General features: G+C 52.8%; 1 protein-coding gene across 1 annotated transcript in view; it reads left to right on the forward strand.

Moving 5' to 3' along the window:
• CDH23 (cadherin related 23) overlaps positions 1 to 19,492 on the forward strand; it is a 427,421-nt gene that overhangs the window by 262,439 nt on the left and 145,490 nt on the right. Inside the window, exon 14 of the mRNA XM_037055825.1 lies at positions 18,069 to 18,133. Within this exon, the coding sequence (XP_036911720.1) occupies positions 18,069 to 18,133 (65 nt within the window). The remainder of the gene's footprint in view (positions 1 to 18,068; positions 18,134 to 19,492) is intronic.

Raw genomic sequence — 19,492 nt, forward strand, 5'->3', positions numbered from 1 at the left:
GGGCTCTCTCTCCCCACTTCCTCCTGACACCCCTCACCGCGGGCATCTTAATTGATCTCATTGTTCTCCAATCCCTTGAGACCTGAGACTCCAGCTGTGCTTAAACAGAACAAAATCTCTTCCAATTTCCCCACCGTTTAAAAGAAAATTGAATTCTTTATCTGCAGCCTGGGGAGGGGAAGAGGGAAGCTGGAGAGGGAGAGTGGCACCAGTAAATAGTGCATGTGCCACCCCAGCCCTGCTCCCAACCCGGCCTGGAGGGGCCTGTAGACACACTCTCCCCCGTTCAGGGGGTGTCTAGGCTGTACTTCTGGGCCCCTTTAATCTGCTCGGGGGTTCATCCCCAGTCAAGGGGCCAGTACAGTGCTGGCCAGAGGCTGGGAGGAAGCGCACTGGCTGCCGGTGATTGACGGCCTGAGTTCCTCTGTCTGTCAGGCCTCAGTGCTCCGAGACTGTGTTTATCTCTTTAATCTAAATATCCATCCGTAAAACCGAAATGGGATGGAATGAGAGGTAGGACAGGCGCTAAGGACAGAGAGAGACAGAGAAAGAGACATGGCTGGCTGCCACCTGCCCACCGCCACCCTGGGCTCCTGGAAGGAGACCAGGCAGGGCCTGAGGGCTGCCCTTGGCGGGCTCAGGCCTGGGTCAGCACCGAGGGCTGTGCACCCCACTCCTGTGCCTCAAGTGGATTTTCCAGGATTTTGTCTAAGGCCTGACAGTTCCCAGCCATTTAGTCACTCAGCTAATTGATTTCTGACAAATTGATATGAAGCTCCATTGCCCGTTGAGTCTTTGAAGCGTCCCTCCATGGTGCTCCCAGAATCCCTCATTCTTGGGAGGGGCAGCTCTGTCTGCCGCTGACCTTTGCCCCTTTACAAAAAAAAAAAACAAAAACAAAACCCAAGTGGTGTTCATTACAGCCCTGCTCGCCGTTGGTTAACTGGTCATTGTTCCTGCTCAGGCTGGTGCTCAGAGGACACCAGACTGAAGAAAATGGACCCCTGAGCGAGGGGACAGTGGGTAGCTATAAGAGTGGTCAGGGCCAGAATGAGTCCATAAATGCTGCAAACCAAATGACTATACAGAGTCCACCTATGCCGTGTGCTGGGAAGGTTACAAACTCTGTGATGGGGTCACAGGGGGATGGGCCCATGGCAGCCCCCGGGACCTGGGCCTGAGAGCTTGTCCTGGGAGCACGTGGGAGAAAGGCTGAGGGAACAGAGAGGGGGTCTGGGCAGGGGTTGGCACAGAAGTTTAGGCAGAAATCGAGCTGGACCTGTGGGTTTGGGTGGCCTAATCTTACACAGTCCCTGCAGGAGGGGTGACAGCTATGGCTTCTGCCGGCTTAATTCTGCAGTGGCTCAAAGTCCCATATGGCCATTGGTTTTAGTGGTTTTTTTTTTATTTTAACCATGATCCATAATAAAAGTTACATTGAACTTCATGACCCAGGACACATCTCAAAGAAAACAGTACTTCCTTGCTACATGCGATAATACACTCTAGAATTTTGTTTTATTCTGGATATTGTCTTTTGTGAGAACCTTTAAGATCCACTCTCTTAGCAACTTTCAGATATGCCATACAGCATTGTTAACTACAGTCGCCACACTGTACACCACATCTNCGGGACCTGGGCCTGAGAGCTTGCCCTGGGAACACGTGGGAGAAAGGCTGAGGGAACAGAGAGGGGGTCTGGGCAGGGGTTGGCACAGAAGTTTAAGCAGAAATCGAGCTGGACCTGTGGGTTTGGGGTGGCCTAATCTAACACAGTCCCTGCAGGAGGGGTGACAGCTATGGCTTCTGCCGGCTTAATTCTGCAGTGGCTCAAAGTCCCATATGGCCATTGGTTTTAGTGTTGTTGTTTTTTATTTTAACCATGATCCATAATAAAAGTTACATTGAACTTCATGACCCAGGACACATCTCAAAGAAAACAGTACTTCCTTGCTACATGCGATAATACACTCTAGAATTTTGTTTTATTCTGGATATTGTCTTTTGTGAGAACCTTTAAGATCCACTCTCTTAGCAACTTTCAGATATGCCATACAGCATTGTTAACTACAGTCGCCACACTGTACACCACATCTCCATGATATTTATTTTGTATTCGGAAGTTTGCTCCTTTTGGTCACCTTCACCCATTTTGCCCAACCCCGCACCCACTTCTAATAACTAATCTGTTCTATGAGCTCAGTTTTGTTTTGTTGTTTAGATTTTACATATAAGTGAGCTCATGGGGTGTTTGACTTTCTCTGGTTTATTTTACTCAGCACGATGCCCTCAAGGTCCATCCATGTTGTTGCAAATGCCAGGATGTCCTTCTTTGTGGCTGAATAATATTCCATTATTATTAAAGATGGAATATTAATAATATTCCATTATTAAAGATGTGTACGTACCACATCTTCTCTGTCCATTCACCCACTGATGGATGCTTGGGTTGTTTCCTTATCTTGGCTGTTATAAATAATGCATGAGTGGACCTGGGAGTACAGACATCTTTTTGAGTTAGTGCTTTCCTGTTCTTCAGATAAATACCCAGAGGTGGGATTGCTGGGTCATGCAACAGTTCTATTCATAACTTTTTCAGGAGCCTCCGTGCTATTTTCCATAGTGGTCGCATCCACTTACGTTTCCACCAGCAGGTCCCGCACAAGAGTGCCCTGTTCTTCACCTCTCTGTCAACATTTGTTGTCTCTCGTTTTTTTCATGATGGTCATTTAAATAGTATGAAGCAATATCTCCTTGTGGTTTTGATTTGCGTTTCCCTGACGATTAGTGATGTCGAGCACCTTTTCATGTACCTGCTAGCCATTTGTTTGTCCTCCTTGGGAAAAAATGTCTATTCAGAACCTCTGCACATTTTTTTATTAGTTTGCTTGGTTTTTTGCTATTGAGTTGTATATGTATATTAGATATTAATCCCTTATCAGACATAGGATTTACCAGTATTTCCTCCCACTCAAAAGTTATCTTTTCATCTCGTTCATGGCTTCCTTAGCTGTGCAGAAGTTTTTACTCTGATATAGTCCCCCTTGTTTATTTTTGCCTTTGCTTTGGTGGCAAATGCAATAAATCACCACTGAGACCATATCAAGGAACTTATGGCTTATGTTTTTCTGCTAGCAATTTTATGTTTCTAGGTGTTATATCCAAGTCTTTAATCCAGTTTGAGTTAATTCTTGTGTACTGTGTAAAGAGAATGGTCCCGTTTTATTCTTTTGCAGGTAGCTGTCCAGTTTTTCCAATACCATTTATTGAAGAGGCTGTCCTTTCCCCATTGTATATTCTTGTCTCCTTTGTCATAAATTAATTGATCATATGCATCATAGTTTATTTCTGGACTCTGTTCTATTCCATTTATCTATATGACTGTTCTCATGCCAATATCATACTGTTTTATTTGTGATATAGTTTGAAATCAGAGAGCATGATGCCTTCATCTTTGTTCTTCTTTTTCCAGATTGCTTTGGCTACTTGGAGTCTTCGTGATTCCATGCAAATTGTAGGATTGTTTGTTCTACTTCTGTGAAAAATGTCATTGGGACTTGGTCAGGGATCGCATTGAATCTGTAGATTGCTTTGGGTAGAAGGGACATTTTAACCGTATTCTTCTAATCCGTGAGTGTGAAATGTCTTTCCATTTATTGTTGTGCTCCCTCTATTTCTTTCACCAGTGGCCTATGGTTTTCACCCTACAATTTTCTATTTTATTCTACCAGATTTATTTTTTTTATTTTTTTAAGATTTTCTTTATTTAGGCCCTGGCTGGTGTAGCTCAGTGAATTGAGTGCAGGCCTGTGAACCACACGATTGCAGTTCGATTCCCAGTCAGGGCACATGCCTGGGTTGCAGGTCAGTTCCCGGTTCCTGGTTCCTGGCAGCGGACGCATGAGAGGCAACCATACATTGTTATTTCTCTCCTTCTCTCCTTCCCTTCCCCTCTAAAGATAAATAAATAAAATCTTATAAAATCTTTTTAAAAAGATTTTATTTATTTATTTTTAGAGGAGAAGATAAGGAAAGGAGAGAGGGAGAGAAATATCAATGTGTGGTTGCCTTTTGCGCACCCCCCACTGGGGACCTGGCCCACAACCCAGGCATGTGCCCTGACTGGGAATCGAACCGGCTACCTTTTGGTTCGCAGGCCTGTGCTCAATCCACTGATCTACACCAGCCAGGGCTAGGTTTTGTTTTTTAAATGCTAGTCACAACCCATTAATTTAAATTGGTTTTATGACCAACTAGTGCATGGTTAGCTAAGTTTGAACATCTCTAGAAGAAGCCTTCTCTGCTTTACTATGCAGCAACAATGATATCAACTCATGTCTCTCAGGTCCTCATTACTGGGAGCAAGGTGGTAAAGACCCATGATTCCAGACTTAAACCACTGAGGTTTATTCTGACTCGGCCATTTCTGAGCTGTATGACTTTAAATAGGTTGTTTGTATCAACAATGACCCAATACAGCTACCAGTGATAGAAACCTCCAAAATAATTGCTTAGCCAAAATCAAATAATTGCTTTTACTACGTAAAAGTAGTTGAAAGGGGGAAAGCCTTCCGTGGCTCCTTCAACTCTCTTCCCTACCATTCCTACAGTATAGCCCTCACCTCCATGGGCCAAGGCGGTGGCCAGCCTTCACATCACCTTCCAAGCTGCAGAACACTGAAAGGGAAGAAGGCACTCCCTCCCTTGCAGGAGACTTCCTACAAGTGCCTTGCAGAGGTCTGCTTTCATCTCATTGGCCAGAACTTAGTCATGTGGCTGTACCTATCTGCAAAGGAAGCTGGGAAGTATAGTATTTTAGTCAGTTTCCATTAACTTGAGAAAGAAAACATGGATGTGTAGTCTCTGCCAAATAAGCTCTGTGTGCCTTAGTTTCCTCTTCCGGAACACGGTCATGATGATAGTGCCTCACAGATTTGTGGTGGGAGATTCAACGAGATAATGCGTGTACAGAACTTAGCATAGTACCTGACGTGGAGTGAGTGCTAAGCAAATAATGGGTACTAATATTAAGTGTCTGGCACCAAACTAGGCCAATCCCATATGTTATCTCATTGAATCCCCACAGCATCCTGGTGGGGTTAGAAATTAGCCTCCTCATTTTATAGATGAGAACACCGAGGTTCAGAGAAGTTAGGTGTTTGCCAGAGTTTACACCTGTGGAAACGGCAGAGCTTAGGCATGAACCTCATGTCTAGAATGCCGAAGTCCTTTCCCTTAACTGCAAGGCAGTGCAGTCTCCTCATGGAGACTAAGCCCCTCCCTGAGGACCTGATGAGACTGTGGGGCCGACAGGTGGGAGGAGAGGCAAACTCCCAAGGCCAGAGCTCCCTCTACCTGCCCAGCCACGACAGAGGGTAACCCCTACCCAAGGAGGAACAAGACCAGGACAAAAGACCCTGTTAGGCATTTGTTATAACAAGACCTGCAAACTTGGAGTTGGAACATCTAGGTCTTTGATTTACTGAGTGACCCTGGCCAAGCCCTTTTTCTCTGTGAGCCTCAATTTCTCCACCTGCTCAATGGAGAGAATGCTGCTGAACCCTGCCCGCTTTCTGGGGATATTTTTAGAACAGTGTGGCCAGAGAGTTTTGAGGTCCTCGGGATGCAAGTTTTTATAAATGAGTTAGGCTGCTCCCCTGTTAGGGCATTTCTCAGTCCGTTAGAACACTCTGACGACTGCTGGGAGTGGGATGGGCAGAGGAATAAAGGAACCCAAATGTCTGTGGGCAAGGGTAGTTCTCAGGCACGAGTTTCCCAGCATGCCCTTCCTACATGGCCTTCATGCACAGCATCTAACTATCTGGCCATCAGGCCCTGGGCTGGACTGGCCCAGGTGAGTGAGGGGCTGGGGCTGCAGCCCTCTGCTACTCTGAGACCATGGGTGATTTATAGTTTCTGCATCGGACTTTGACCTTAATTTCTTCTGTCGTAATGGGCTGTAAAATTCATTAGGGACCCTCAGGCGGAGTGATGGAGATGTTAGGTGGGCAGTCGTGTGCATATTTAATCTATCAGATGTGTGGGTTGCCATTTAGTGAGACAACAAGAGAATGTGGGATCAACACAGTTCATTACTGAGTAGTACATGCCAGGCCAATCAGCACCCACCAATGGCAGCGAGCATGGGGGGCATGCCACCTGCACTCCAAGTCACCTTGGAGTGAAGACATTTCCTCGCTCATGGGTGGGACCAGCCGCACCCAGGTACCTTTCCCAGGTGAGTGAGGCACGAGTTCCTCTAGTGAGGAACCCACTAGAGCTAAAGCTGCCTGTTACATCCTAGTGGGGCAGGGGCAGAGAGGGAGGGCGGCCGACTCAGGGTGGAGCACAGGGGTAAGATCCAGGATGGGTGGAGGCTGTCCCGGCCATGGCTTGGCTGTACCCCAGGGGGCTGATTGGACTGTCTTTTGCTCCTTCCATCTCCTCTGCACATAAGGTCCCACTTGACTGAGCCTCAGCCACAGCGTCTGTCCCCACGCCTTTCTGGTGCTCTCCCCTTCTTGTCTGCTACCACATAATCCCAGCTTGATAGCTGGCCCCTGAGAGGTCCCGTGTCCCTTCTGATTGTGAATGTCTCCTTCACCGCCAGCCCGCCAGCCAGCCAGCCAGCCAGCCAACCTCCCTCCCTCCCCCTGCATCCTGGGAAAATGGCTTTCTGCATTCTCATCTTCTTTGTTTGATGGTCAGATGTGTTTTTTTTTTAAAGTCACTCAGTCGAGTCTTCCTCAAACCCAAGAGCATGAGAGAATGGACAGCATTGCGAAAGGGTTAGGAGTGGAATTGTTTTTTCCTTTGCTTGTGTGTGAATGAGTGCCACACAGGAGACTGTGGGCCCCTGGGCCGTTCGCACCTGTGAGGCAGGGAACACACAGCCTGGCTCAGAGCCGTGCACCCTATGTCTGGTCCAAGGCCTGCGTCTGAGGTCTGGCCCCCGACAAGCAGACCCTGAGACAGGGGTTCTGGGGCAGGTGGGTTACTTGGGAAGTGACTCCAGGAAACTCAGATGGGAGCTGGGTCCACTGAGAAATCTTGGGGGGAGAGGCTATGCCTGAGTCACCCCACCTCAGGGCGATTGTCCATCCACTCCCAGCCTTGCCGAATGAGGGTGGCTTCCAGGGACAGGGCAACCCCATCCTGCCAACTACTTAAGAAAAAGCCCTCAGGGCTGAGGGAGACGCAGGGAGCCCCGGCAGGTGGAGGTGAGCACGAGGGTTGTGTGTGGCAGTGCACGAGCAGCTTCCTCCCACCGGCCACTTTCCGCATCCAGAAGAGGAGGATGAGTATCAGTACTCGTCTCCTAGAGTGGGAGCGGGGACGAAATGGGTCGATCCACACAGATGTCTCAGAGTAATGCCCAGGACCCAGTAAGGACTAAACAAGGGTGAGCTGTTGTTACCACTTTTGCCTTTATCATCAGCTGGAGTTGCCTCATCTGTAAAACGGGATCGTGGACCCTGTCTTGATGGTTGTCTTAGAACAAATTAGGGCCGAATCATATCCGGTTCCTTGCATAGCGCCAGGCCCAAGGTGCCGCTCAGCAAGGGGGTGAGCTCAGTCACCCCAGCCATGTGAAGGGCCTCCAGTGCTCCTCCATGCTGACTCCCAGCATCTCCCCTCAGGGGCCAGGAGACCGCTAGGCAGCTGCTGGCCACCCCGGCAGCCTCTGACATCCCCATAATTGCTTTCCCACAACGACTTCTTTAAGCACAGAGTTGCTGCCCAGAGCAATTTGCTCGCCATCAGTTTTTATTTCCAGGATTTAAAACATAATGGAGAGAAAGAAAGAAAGGGATGGGGGAACCCAAGAACAAGCACTGTGGCTGCAATAACGAACAAGCCGGAACCCCCACAGGGGGCTGGCACCCCCACAGGGGTGCTCGAGAGAGCACCTGTCGGCCTGATTCCCCACAGGACTGACACCTTAATCCAAGGGGCTCGGGCCTGGCTGCTGCGGGAGCGCCCCCTCCTGCAGGGCTCAGGCCACTCCCTGTTTCTTCCACCTGGCTGGCTGCTGGGGGTCGGCCACTGGGAAAGACAGCGCTTGGAACTGGGAGTGGGAACACTAATACAGGCTTCACTTGGAAACGCAACCCTGTGCCAGGCATCAGTCTAAAGCACGTGTAGCCCCTTCTTTAGTCCTCACAGTCATCCCAGTGGGTCAGATAGTGTTGTTGGCCCCATTCTACAGAGGGGGGACTTGAGGCTTACAGTGGATGTTACTGTGGTTATTCCTTCTCTTCTTCCTTTGGTCTCTTTTTCCTCCTCCTCCTCTGCTCTCTGCTCCTTCCTTTTTTCTCTTCCTTCTTCTCTCCTCTTTACCTCTTCCTCCCACTTCCCTCACCATTCTTTTCTCTCTCTCCCTCCCAGCTTTTCTGTGTGGTTCGGCCTCCCACCCCCATCATCATCCTTCCGATGCCCTTCCCTCCCTAGATATCAATCTACTCGTGATTTGCCGTGGGCTCGTCACTGGTAGAAAGGACCTCATAGGTCACCATATATAATTTCCTCATTCATTCAGTTGCTATCTGTGGAAGACTCCAGCACTGGGGGTCCATGGGCAAAAAGCCAGACTCAGCCCTGCCCTCGTGAAGCTTACTTACATTGTAGTGGAAGGAGAGAGCGAGCCAGTAACATTCGCCCACGTGCTCCTGCCAAAACCATGCCCTCCTCCCCATTCCCTCCGACGGCCAGCTCTACCTCTCAGCTCTAGCTGAGTCCGGCCGCTTACCAGCCCACCCCCAACCACCTTGTCCAAGCCTCATCGCCTCTCACCACTCACAAAGACCACCTCAGCTCCTAGTTCCTGTCCCTTTTCCTACCCCAGGAGTCTGTTACCCCAGCAACAGTAATCAGCTGGGAGGGGGGCAGGGCGGGGGGTGGCGTGCAAGGATTAACCAATGAATGTGAAATAAGTGGAACAACAAATCAGTGTTTCTCTCTTTCCCGCCACCTTCCTCTCTCTCAAATTAATTAATTAATTAGTTAATAAGAGAGATCTGGGAAGAGCATTCTTGGCAGAGGAAATTCCTAGCTGTAAGGCAGGAAGAGGGAGCTTGGCCCATTAGTGACCTAGAGACTGAAGGAGGAAGCAGAGTAATGGAGCAGTGGGTTCGCAGAGGAGGGCAGAGGCCGCCCCACATCCACATCAGGCCTCAGGGTCAAGGGCAGGCAGCTGGGATTTTGTCGTCAGTGCTCTGGGCACCATCCAGACTGGTGAGTGGCGTCCTGTGTTGTCAGATTCTCCCTCTGGCTCTGATGGAGGATGGGCTGTTGGTGCCGGAGCAGAAGCAGGCAGACCCAGGCCCAGCAGGAGGCTGTGCGGCCCAGGGGCCCCAAGCCCAGCATCCCACTCGAGTCCCATAGCTGGATGGCTGGTGCCGGCGCTGGGTCAGACCCAGATCTTGTCCCATTTCGGTGACATTTTTGTGGTACTGCAATTAGCCACAAATCCTGTTTGAAGCCCTCCTTGCCAGGTCTTTGTATTGTGCCCTGCGGTAAAGAGGGGTTTTTTTCTGGAAGATGCCCTAGCCACTTTGTTTTTTATTAAAGTGTAGCTGACACACAATGCTATGTGAGTTTCAGGTGTACAACACTGATTCTACATGTGTATTCCTTGTGACGCGATCACCAAGGCAAGCGCAGTCGCCATCCGTCCCCATGTGTAGTGGGGACGGTGGTGTTGACTCTTTTCCTTATGCCGCACGTTGCATCCCTGCGGCTCTTTTCCCCTTTAAATGGAAGTTCTAACCTCTCGTTCGCCTTTGCCCCGTTCGCCCAGCCCCCACTGCCCTCCCCTCTGGCAGCCATGAGTTTAGTCTCTGTGTCTGCTTTAGTTTTATTCGTTCATTGGTTTTGTTTTCTTTTCCGTTTCACATGTTTGAGTGAAATCATACAATGTTTCTTCAACCATCTGACCTACTCCACTCAGCACAGCGCCCTCTAGGTCCCTCCGTGTCACTGCAAATGGCAAGGTTTCCTCTCTCTTACTGTTGAGCAATATTTCACTGCATTTATGCTCCTTGTCTTCTTTATTCGTTTGTCTACTGATGGGTGTCTAGGTGACTTCCATCTCTTGGCTACTGTAAATAATGCTGCAGTGAACTTAGGCGTACATACGTCTTTCCAAATTAGTGCTTTTGTTTTCCTGGGTAAATACCCAGAAGTGGAATTGCTGGGTGGTATGGTAGTTCTACTTTTCCTGTTTGAGGACTCTCCATGCTGTTTTCCATACGTAGCTGCACCGATTTACACCCTCGCCGGCAGCGTGTGAGGGCTCCCCTTTCTCCACAACCTCACCAGCACTCGTTGTTTCTATTGACTTTTTGGCGATGCCCATGCTGGCAGCTGTGAGGTGGTATCTCACTGTGGCTCTGATTTGTGTTTCCCCACTGACTCATGATGCTGAGCGCCTTTTCCATGTGCCAGGTGGCCCCCTGTATGTCATCTTTGTGGGCATGTCTGTTCGGTCTCTGCCCGTTTCTAATTGGCATGTGTAGCGAAGAAGCTCCGATGAGGTCCCTGGCAGTCGGCTGGCAGTTGTAGAGAAGACAGGCTTCAGAGAAGTGCCCGCTCCGTCCTTGCTGCTGCTGTTGGTAGCGCTGCCTGCCAGAGCACCGGCATCCAACCTGGGCCACAGTGGAACATGAGGAAGGCAAGGCCCTCCTCTCTTTCTCTGCAGCCCCCCACACCAGTTGGGTCCCCACCCTTTTCTAACTGCCCTCCCGTTCAGCTCTCCCACCTGGCCATGTGCTCTGAACCTCTGTCCTTGGCTTCCATCCCAATGTCTCCAGGAGCACCCTCTTTCCTGAGGCCTTCTGCATTCTCAGAAGACCAGAATCAGCACCCATGGGCTCTCCTAAAGGCTTCTTTCCCTCTGTGCCCCACAGCCATCCCATGAGCTCTCCTGCACCCTATTGTTCACTCCCTGGTATCACCGCCCACCTGGAACACTTGCCCTCTTCTCTCCTCCGAGGAGGGTAAGCATTCCCCTGGGCCCAGGGACCCACAGGCAGCGGCTTGCAGCCGAACTTGCAGGGGAAAGCTGGCAGGGGAAAGCTTGCGGCTTTCCCCTCAGGGGAAACTGAGGCTCCAAGCATTTCCCTAGAAGTACAGATCAGACCACATGATATTTCCTGGCCAGTAGCTTTTACCTCTTATCCCAGAGAAAAGCTGGACTCCTCATCTGTAGCACCACGGCAGGGGGTATGGAAACAGGGGAGAGGACCGGGCCTTGTGGGTCTAACCAGGACAAGTGGACGTCATCCCAGCCTCTGGGCCTCTGAGTCCCTCTAGCAGAGTCCCTTCTGTTTCTCGCCAGCTACCTCAGTTCCCAGAGCTTGCAAGAGTGCACTTAATCTCATGTAGTTTAAGGAGTTATTCAGAGGGGCTCAGTGAATGATGAATGTGGAAACCATTACCAGCGAAGCACGGGGCTCCGTGGAGCTGTTTAAAAATGCATTCTCCCATGTAAATTTCTGCTCCATCAATCCTTATGACATGTCAAACATTGCTATTGTTTCCTGAACAAATTGTACCGGGTGCCCTTCTCGGCAGCTTTGTGCACGGGAGCAGAACTGCTTGCCGGCGCCCGCAGCCTGCCACCGTTGCTGGGACCCAGGGCTGCTGGGGAGGCAGCTGGGCCCGCCTTGCTTCAGAGCAGAAGCCCCGTGCTGGGTGTCCGGGCGAGCGTGCGTGACGAGGGTGTGGGAGTGATTGAGTGTGTGCCTGCCAGTTGCCAGCCTGCAGGGAGAGGCACACAGGTGGCCGGGGAGGGACCCCTGGGGCTGAGATGGGGGATAGGGGTTGCTCGAGATTGAGGGTGGGTGTGAGTATGGGTCGGGGGTCTGTAGCAGGATGGGGTCTACCTGAGCTGGACACCGAGAGGAAAAGAGAGGTTTCTATAATAATATGCAGGGACACGGAGGCATTGGGGGCTGTCTGAGGCACAGAGAGAGGAGGAAAGAAAGTGTGTGTGTGTGTGTGTGTGTGTGTGTGTGTGTGTGTGCAGAGAGGTAGGAAGTGTGAGGACATCAGCAGAAAGAAGACACAAGGGCAGGACTTTCAAGCTGTAAAGAAGGGTGTTTAAAACCACGAGTGAGGAGGGCATCTGCCCCCAGGGAGGGGTCAGCGATATCAGAGGGTGGCTATGTCCCTTGCGCCATAGTTTGGCGGGAGCTGCGGGAGAAGCCCAGAGCAGGCAGGAGTCAGGATGGCGAGTAAGGCCCGACACCAGCAGGTGGGCATCTGCAAGGCCGTGGTGAGGACAGCTGTGAGGTGCAGCGAATACCCGGGCCAGTGTGGGGACAAGGCAGGCACCCTGCAGAGGCCTCGGTCCAGGACCAATGAATGGAAGAGGATGAGAGCGTGGCTGTTCACCCTGTGACAACAGGCTAGGTCAGAGGGGGCTCTTGGGAAGAAACAAAGACACAAGAGGACTGACCACTGTGGAAATGATAGGTCTCCTGAGAGTGGGCATGCGCTATTGGGATGAGCATCAGAGGGCAGGGAGCTTGGCTGGCCGTAGAGCCCTGGCATACAAGTTAAATAGAGCCCCACGTCCCAGAGGGTGCTGGGTACAGAGCCCTGGGTGGGTTGGGAAGGGCACCCCCAGCCAACCAGGCTGCCCTGGCCTTCAGCAGGTGACAGCCTCTCCCAGTCTATACCCTGGGCCACCGCACACACCAAGGCCCAGTTTGGGGCAGGAACTGGGGCTTTCTCTGAGGACCAAGGGTCTTTGCTAAGGGCCTGCACCCTGGGAAACCACAGCCAGAGACCCCTGCCTCCTCTGCTGTTGGGCATGGCCGGCATTGCTGGAGCCCAGCCTCTCTGGGCAGAGACTTGGAGAAGAGCCGCTGTACAAGGAGAAGCCTGCCTATGGGGACCCATCTGGCTCCTACTAGATGAGGACAGTGACCTGGGAGGGGCACCCTGGGCCCCATGGCTGAGCTCTCATGCTGGTGGCCTCTACCCACCAAACTCCGACCAACGGGGGAGCAGGGGAAGGGGGTGGTTAAGAGCTCCCTCTGGCGGTCAATGTGTTGAGTTCACATCCCAGCACTATGGCTGTTTGACCTTGGACCAGTTGATTGACCTCTCTGAGCCTCATTTTTCTCTCTCCGTAAAATGGGGAGAATGTTAGTGTATAAGGTTGTTGGGAAGACGGGATGAAATAAAGCACGAGAAACACAGCAGAGTGTACACACCCTGTATGCACGCAAAGGGAAGTGGCAGGGGCACCGTCGCACCCCCCCCCACCTGATAGCCAGGGGAGTGACGGCATTTCTGACTGGCGCCTGGCCATTCTGCGGGTCTGACTACTCCCCCGCTGCAAGTTCACCTTGTCTTAACCTTTGGAATTTTCCCCCCGTGTGTATTTATTTTTTTCCTTTTTGTCAGCAGAAGAAAATTACAGTTCTGCCGGCATTGTCCATCACAGGAATAAGCACTTGTGGATGCAATTATAAAGGCCCAAATGAGGGAATTAGTTTTGCTGGTGATGCCAGTGTTGGGGAGAATTGGAGGAGATGCCTTATAAATCAGGCACTGGGCAGCAGCCAGTCGTGGGCCGCTCTCCCAGGCACTGACCACGGGGGTAGGCGCTGACCAGCTGGCCCACGTTCATGGGCTGCAGACACTTCCACCAGGGGAGGCTGAGGCGGGGCAGTAGAGGCGTTCCATGCCTGCTCCAGGCTTTAGCGCCTGCACGAGTGCAGTTCCTATCAGGACCAACCCGGACAGCTCAGTGGCCAGCCATGACTGGATGAGAGGCCCAAATACACCTGGCAGAGGAGAGCTGCCCTCCAGGACTGAGCCCTCTAAAGTATCAGCCCAGCCGCCTGCTAGCCCGTTTCCTGCCTTAGTGTTCTCACATCTCTTAACCACCGCCAGTCTGAAATTGTTAGTTCATTATTTCTCTCCCCCAGTGTCTTGTCTCCCCTTTCCCACTGTAAGTCACATTCCAGCAAGAGCGTTGTCAGGTTTGTGGCTGTGACGTCAGTGCCTGGCACAGTAGCTGGCACAGCGGAAAAGCTCAGAGGATACTTAGTGAGTACGTGACTGAACGACAGTCTGGTCTCTGTCTTCATGAAAGTTTTTTTTTAACATTTTGTTATTGTTGTTCAAGTACAGTTTTTTGCCTTTCCCCCCACCCTTCCCCACCACCGCAGCCCTCCCCACCTTCGTGAAAGTTTTCTCACTGGTGCTCCACGCATCGTCCTCCAACTGCCCCTGCAGACATGCCCTGCCCTTCTCACCTGCTCTAACAGCACGGTGGTGGCTGCATGGGCCATTTAGCAAGTCCCCGTCCTCCGTCTGCCTCTAGGCTTTGGTTGGTAGGGAGCTCAGATGGGAGAGCCGAGCCCGAGGGACTTGCTGGTGGAGATGCTTTGTAGCCCCAGCCACTTGCCCTGCGCACCCAGAGCGGCCTCACTCTGGCTGCTCTCTGCCCGCCGTGCCATCTGCTGAGAGGGGCATTAGCCCCCCAGGGGAAGATCAGGTCGGCTGTCAGTGGCTGACAACAGAAATCTCAGATTTTACCAAGTTTGGTGGTTTGTGAGCCCTGCNGCCCTTCTCACCTGCTCTACAGGACAGTGGTGGCTGCACGGGCCATTTAGCAAGTCCCCGTCCTCCGTCTGCCTCTAGGCTTTGGTTGGTAGGGAGCTCAGATGGGAGAGCCGAGCCTGAGGGACTTGCTGGTGGAGATGCTTTGTAGCCCCAGCCACTTGCCCTGCGCACCCAGAGCAGCCTCACTCTGGCTGCTCTCTGCCCGCCGTGCCATCTGCTGAGAGGGGCATTAGCCCCCCAGGGGAAGATCAGGTCGGCTGTCAGTGGCTGACAACAGAAATCTCAGATTTTACCAAGTTTGGTGGTTTGTGAGCCCTGCGCTGGGCACCACAGAAGATACAAAAAAGTGAGGTGCAGCCTTCTCTGGCGAGGGGATGAAATGGGCATACACAGGCAGCCTTCAGCCATGGCAGATTATGCCGCGTGCTCCAGAGAAGGTACAGCAGGGCCTCTCAGGTCCAGGACAGTGAGCAGTCAGGAGCTCCCTAAAGGAAGGGCGTTGGGGAAGGGCCGGGATTCGGATAGCAGATTCAGAATGAAGGGACGGTGTGACAGGCAATGAAAGGACAGGCTGGGTACGTCAGGGAGAAGTGGATACAAGGCCACCAAGGCCAGCAGGGCCGTGCAGCACCTGGACGCCAGGCACTGGCCTGGAATTAATTCAGCAGCAGTGGGGAGCTCTGAAGGCTCTGGAGCGGAGGAAGATCATCGTGGCCATTGGTTTTGACTTCTTGCCCTGGGCCTCTTATGAGAGTCCTGGCAAGCAGCTGAAAGTGCTGGTTTGTGCCTGTGGGTGAGATTCTGGCCGGGGGAGGGCTGCAGTGGGGACAGAGGCAGCCTGGGCGGGGGCGGGGGGGGGCGGGGGCGGGGAGCCTGTGGCACAGGTGAGGTACTCACCTGAGCCTGGTCTGGCATTTCTTGGAGTCACCAGGTACAGGATGGAAGCCACCCAGCCTGGCCGCTGGCCATCTCCGCCCCGACATCCCTGTAGCCATCTGACTGTCCTGTGGGAGCCCGGAAGTCACCCTGCAGGGGGAGGAACTTGGCAAAAGGGAAGAGGTGTTCACAACACGAGGGAGACATTTGTTGTCCGTGCACAGGCCCCTGGACACCCCTCCAACCTCGCTTCCTGAAGGGGCCGAAGGGCCGCTGTCTATGTGGCACTTGATTTGTCCGTTGGTCTTTCAGTTGCTCAGGCATGTAGCATCTTGGGACGGAGGCGAGGATATTTTCCTTCTTTTCGTTGCTTTTGGAGAGAGCGGAAGGGAGAGAGAGAAGCATCAGTTGGTTGCCTCCTGTACCTCTGGTGGTGGGCTGGGCAGGGGCAGTGGGAGGGAGTGGGGAAGGTCGCACACACCTGTGCCCGCACCTAGGCCGGGGATCGAGCCTGCAACCTAGGTATGTGCCCTGACTGGGAATCAAACCCAAAACCTTTGGGTGTAGGAGCGACCGTCCAACCACCTGAGTCATACTGGCTGGAAAGTGCCATGACACCCAGCATGGGGCAGGGATGGAGCCTGCCACTGGCCCCAACAGCGCCCTCTACTGGGCTGGCTGGCATTGCAGAGCTGCTGAATGGTTTTAAAAACGGATTTGGAGGCCAGCTCTGCCACTTACCCTTACTCAATATCATGAGGCCTCGTGTTAAAAACAAAGAGCAGGGGACACAACAGTACCCCCCTCACAGGGGTGTGGTCGCAACTGAACAGCGTATGCACTAACACTGTTGTGCAGGTGTGGATATAGCCCATGCAGCTGTAGATGAGAGAGACCAGGAGCTTCCTGAGCTGCCTTTATGTCCAGGCCCCATGACCCTGCTTGGCCCTCAGGGAGCCACAGCTTAATGAGGCAAGAAACACATCAGCTCGCAGCTTCGGCTCAAAGTGCCATCAGGACTGGGAATATAGCAGAGCCCGAACCCAGCCTCAGGGAGCCCGGGGAGACCGGAGCGGGCAAGCCAGGCAGAGGGCGGGAGCAGTCTTCACAGATCGGGGCAGCTCCAGGCAGGTGACAGAGCCAGTCAGGCCCCGCCCGGGTCAGGGACGAGGCTGGAGCCAGAGGCGAGGCCTGGAGTCCAGGGCTGGACACACACACAGAAGAGGAGGGACTGTCCCTGAGGACACCAGGAAGCCCTCCACACACAGGAGGATTTGCTGTCTCCTCCCAGGCACGGGGCCCCTCGCCCGGCCCCACTGCAGCCAGGCACTGGCCCCAGGGAGGCCCTCCATGCTGGCTGCCCCCACCCCGGCAGGGGCACAGACACAGCTTTTCATCTTCTTATTCTGCTTCATGCATTTGAAAAATGAAATTTCTCCCTCTCCCCTTCACTGGGCATACATATTTCATATGGTCATTACATGGTGGCACGAAAGGACTCACAAATCTTCCCTGATCACATCGGTGGCCTGGGCAGGCAGTGAGAGGACCCCAGGGAGAGTGGTCAGTGTGGGCACCGTGGCTGTGCCAGGCCTCCAGGGAGCAGGTGGGGGTGGGGCGCAGAGGGAGAACAGCAGCCCCTCTGCCTGCAGGGGGAAGACAGTTCTCTTTTGTCCCCAGGGGCCCAACACTTAATTTCCTTCTGCCTCAGCTGCTCCAGGTCCCAGGGAGAAGGGTACCTTGCAAGGGGACCTCAGGGGTCCGTCCTGTCCTGACAGTCCAAGTGCCATTCTGGAGGGCCCCCAGAGTTTGGATGTGACTTTCAGAGGCAGAGACCCCCCTTACAACGTGCCCCAGGCCCAGCCCTCTCTGTCTCCCGATCCCCTCTGTACTCCCCAGCCACTCTCTCTGCCTCCTTCTAGTCCCCTTCTCTTTGCACCTTCTGCTCCATTTCTGTTCTTTCACTTTGAATCCTCTCTTCTCCTCACCTTTGCCCCCATCTCCCCACCAACTCCCCTTTTCCTGCCCACCACCCCTTCTTACTCGTATTTGTTCATTCATTTCCCAAGCGTTGGTGAAGCTCCACTCTGTGCCAGGCAGCGTCCCTGCCCGGAGGCGAGCCTGGCAGATGTGGCCCCAACCTGATCAGCCCCCAAACACTTGCATTTGACAAGTGAGGATACTGAGGCCCCAGGGGTTGCTGTCCTGGGCTGTTGACACTGCCTGGAACTTGGCCCGTCCTGGCTGGTGTGGCTCATTTGGTTGGAGCATCATCCCATGACCCAAAGTTTGCAGGTTCGATTCCTAGTCAGGACACATACCCAGGTTGCAGGTTCAGTCCCGGCCCAGGCATGTATGAGAGGCAACCAACTGATATTTCTCTCTCACACAGATGCTTCTCTCTCTCCCTGCCTCGCTTCCTTCCTCTCTCTCTCTCTCTAAAAGCACTTTTCTAAAAAAATGTCCTTGGGTGAGGATTAAAAAAAGAAAACCTTGGCCTGGGTCAGACGAGTTGTGTAGGACAACCATAGGCCTACTGTGGACATTTCCAGGCGATGTCAGGAGCCTCCACTGGGTCTGGCAGTAATGACTTCTTGTTCTCTTTGCAGGCAACGGACAATGACGCAGGCACCTTTGGGGAAGTCAACTACTTTTTCACCGATGACGCTGGCCGGTGAGACCCTGCCCAGCTTCTTCACAGTGGATGGGACACTCCTCAGTGCCCTGGGAGGGCGCCACACCCCACGGCTGGAGTACCGGGCTGGGGGTGGGAGCCCAAGGGCCCTGCGGCTGGTTTGGCCCTGATCGTGGTGGGGTCTTGCTCAAGTCCCCTGAACTCCCTGGGGCATAGTTCCTCTGGCCTTCAAAACGCAGCATTTAACGCTTTGAAACACTAAGGACAGCACCTCAGCAGTGGCAGCCAGCTTTTTGAAGCCCTTACCATGTGTCAGGCTTTTTGCCAAGTGCTTTATAGGTATTATCTGTTATCATTTTCCGAACTAAATGCTAGAGGAACTCAGTGTTAGGTACTAGCTTCGTCCCCAGTTTACAGATGAGGAAACTACAGCCCAGAGAGGCTCAGTGTCTTGCTCAGAGTCGCAGCTGGTTAAGCACCCAGCATGTTAGGCCAGGGCTCTGCACGTGGCCTTCACCACCAGGACCCACAGCTTTTAGCAATTAGGTAGGTGGCATGCCTCACCACCTGACCTATACCATATGCCAGCCTTGCCCTGTCACCTGCCATGGTCCCGGGCATCTCTTTCCCTCGTCTTCAGTTCAGCTGAGCCCAGGAGAAGCCCTCTTGTTTTTAACATGATCGAAAGCCAAGTTGAATTCAGAGGGCAGGTCTGCTTCTAAGGCTGAAGGGTCTTGTGTACCTAGAAGCCCAACAGGATCAGGACGGCACTGGCAGTCTGTGTAAGTGACCAGGAAGAAACAGAGTATCAGGTGCATTCCAGCCATTTGCTGCCACTGTGCAATGGGGCCTCAAAATGGGAAGAAGGAGCTAGCAGTGGGCCAGATGCACAGGGCACCCCAGTCCCTCAGGGGATCTGGATTCACCGGCCGCGTCCTGCTCATCTCGGGTTTCCCCATCTCTGGGCCAGGGGCTCTCCTGGTCTCAGAGCCAGGATCCTCCGGGCCTGGTGGCTGGCAGCTTTGCAACAGGTCCAGGCACCAGACGTCAGCTGACTGCTCAGGGGGCACCCGAGGGCGTGTTGAAAGGAGGCAGGTAGAGAGAGGGTCTCGTGGGACCTTGCTCCTCCCCAGGAGACCCTTGTCAGGCTCAGTCCCTCAAGCAAAAGCCTAGGGGTAACCCCTGGGCGAGGACCAACCACACCTCCCCTTGCTGGATGCTTTGCTGCCTGTTTAAAATACTTTGGTGCAAAACCATCTGGATGGCAGAATTGGTTTTATTCCTTAGATGTGTGCGTGTGTGTTACTGAAATGTAATTGCCATAAAAATTATATGAGAGGGACCCAAGAAAACCAGAATTATCCTCTGGAGGGCAGGCCTGTGTAGCACAGGCTTCTC

The sequence above is a fragment of the Sturnira hondurensis genome, unplaced genomic scaffold, assembly GCF_014824575.4.
Source record: "Sturnira hondurensis isolate 20B ecotype Veracruz unplaced genomic scaffold, ASM1482457v3 Scaffold0008761, whole genome shotgun sequence".
Lineage (NCBI taxonomy): Eukaryota > Metazoa > Chordata > Mammalia > Chiroptera > Phyllostomidae > Sturnira > Sturnira hondurensis.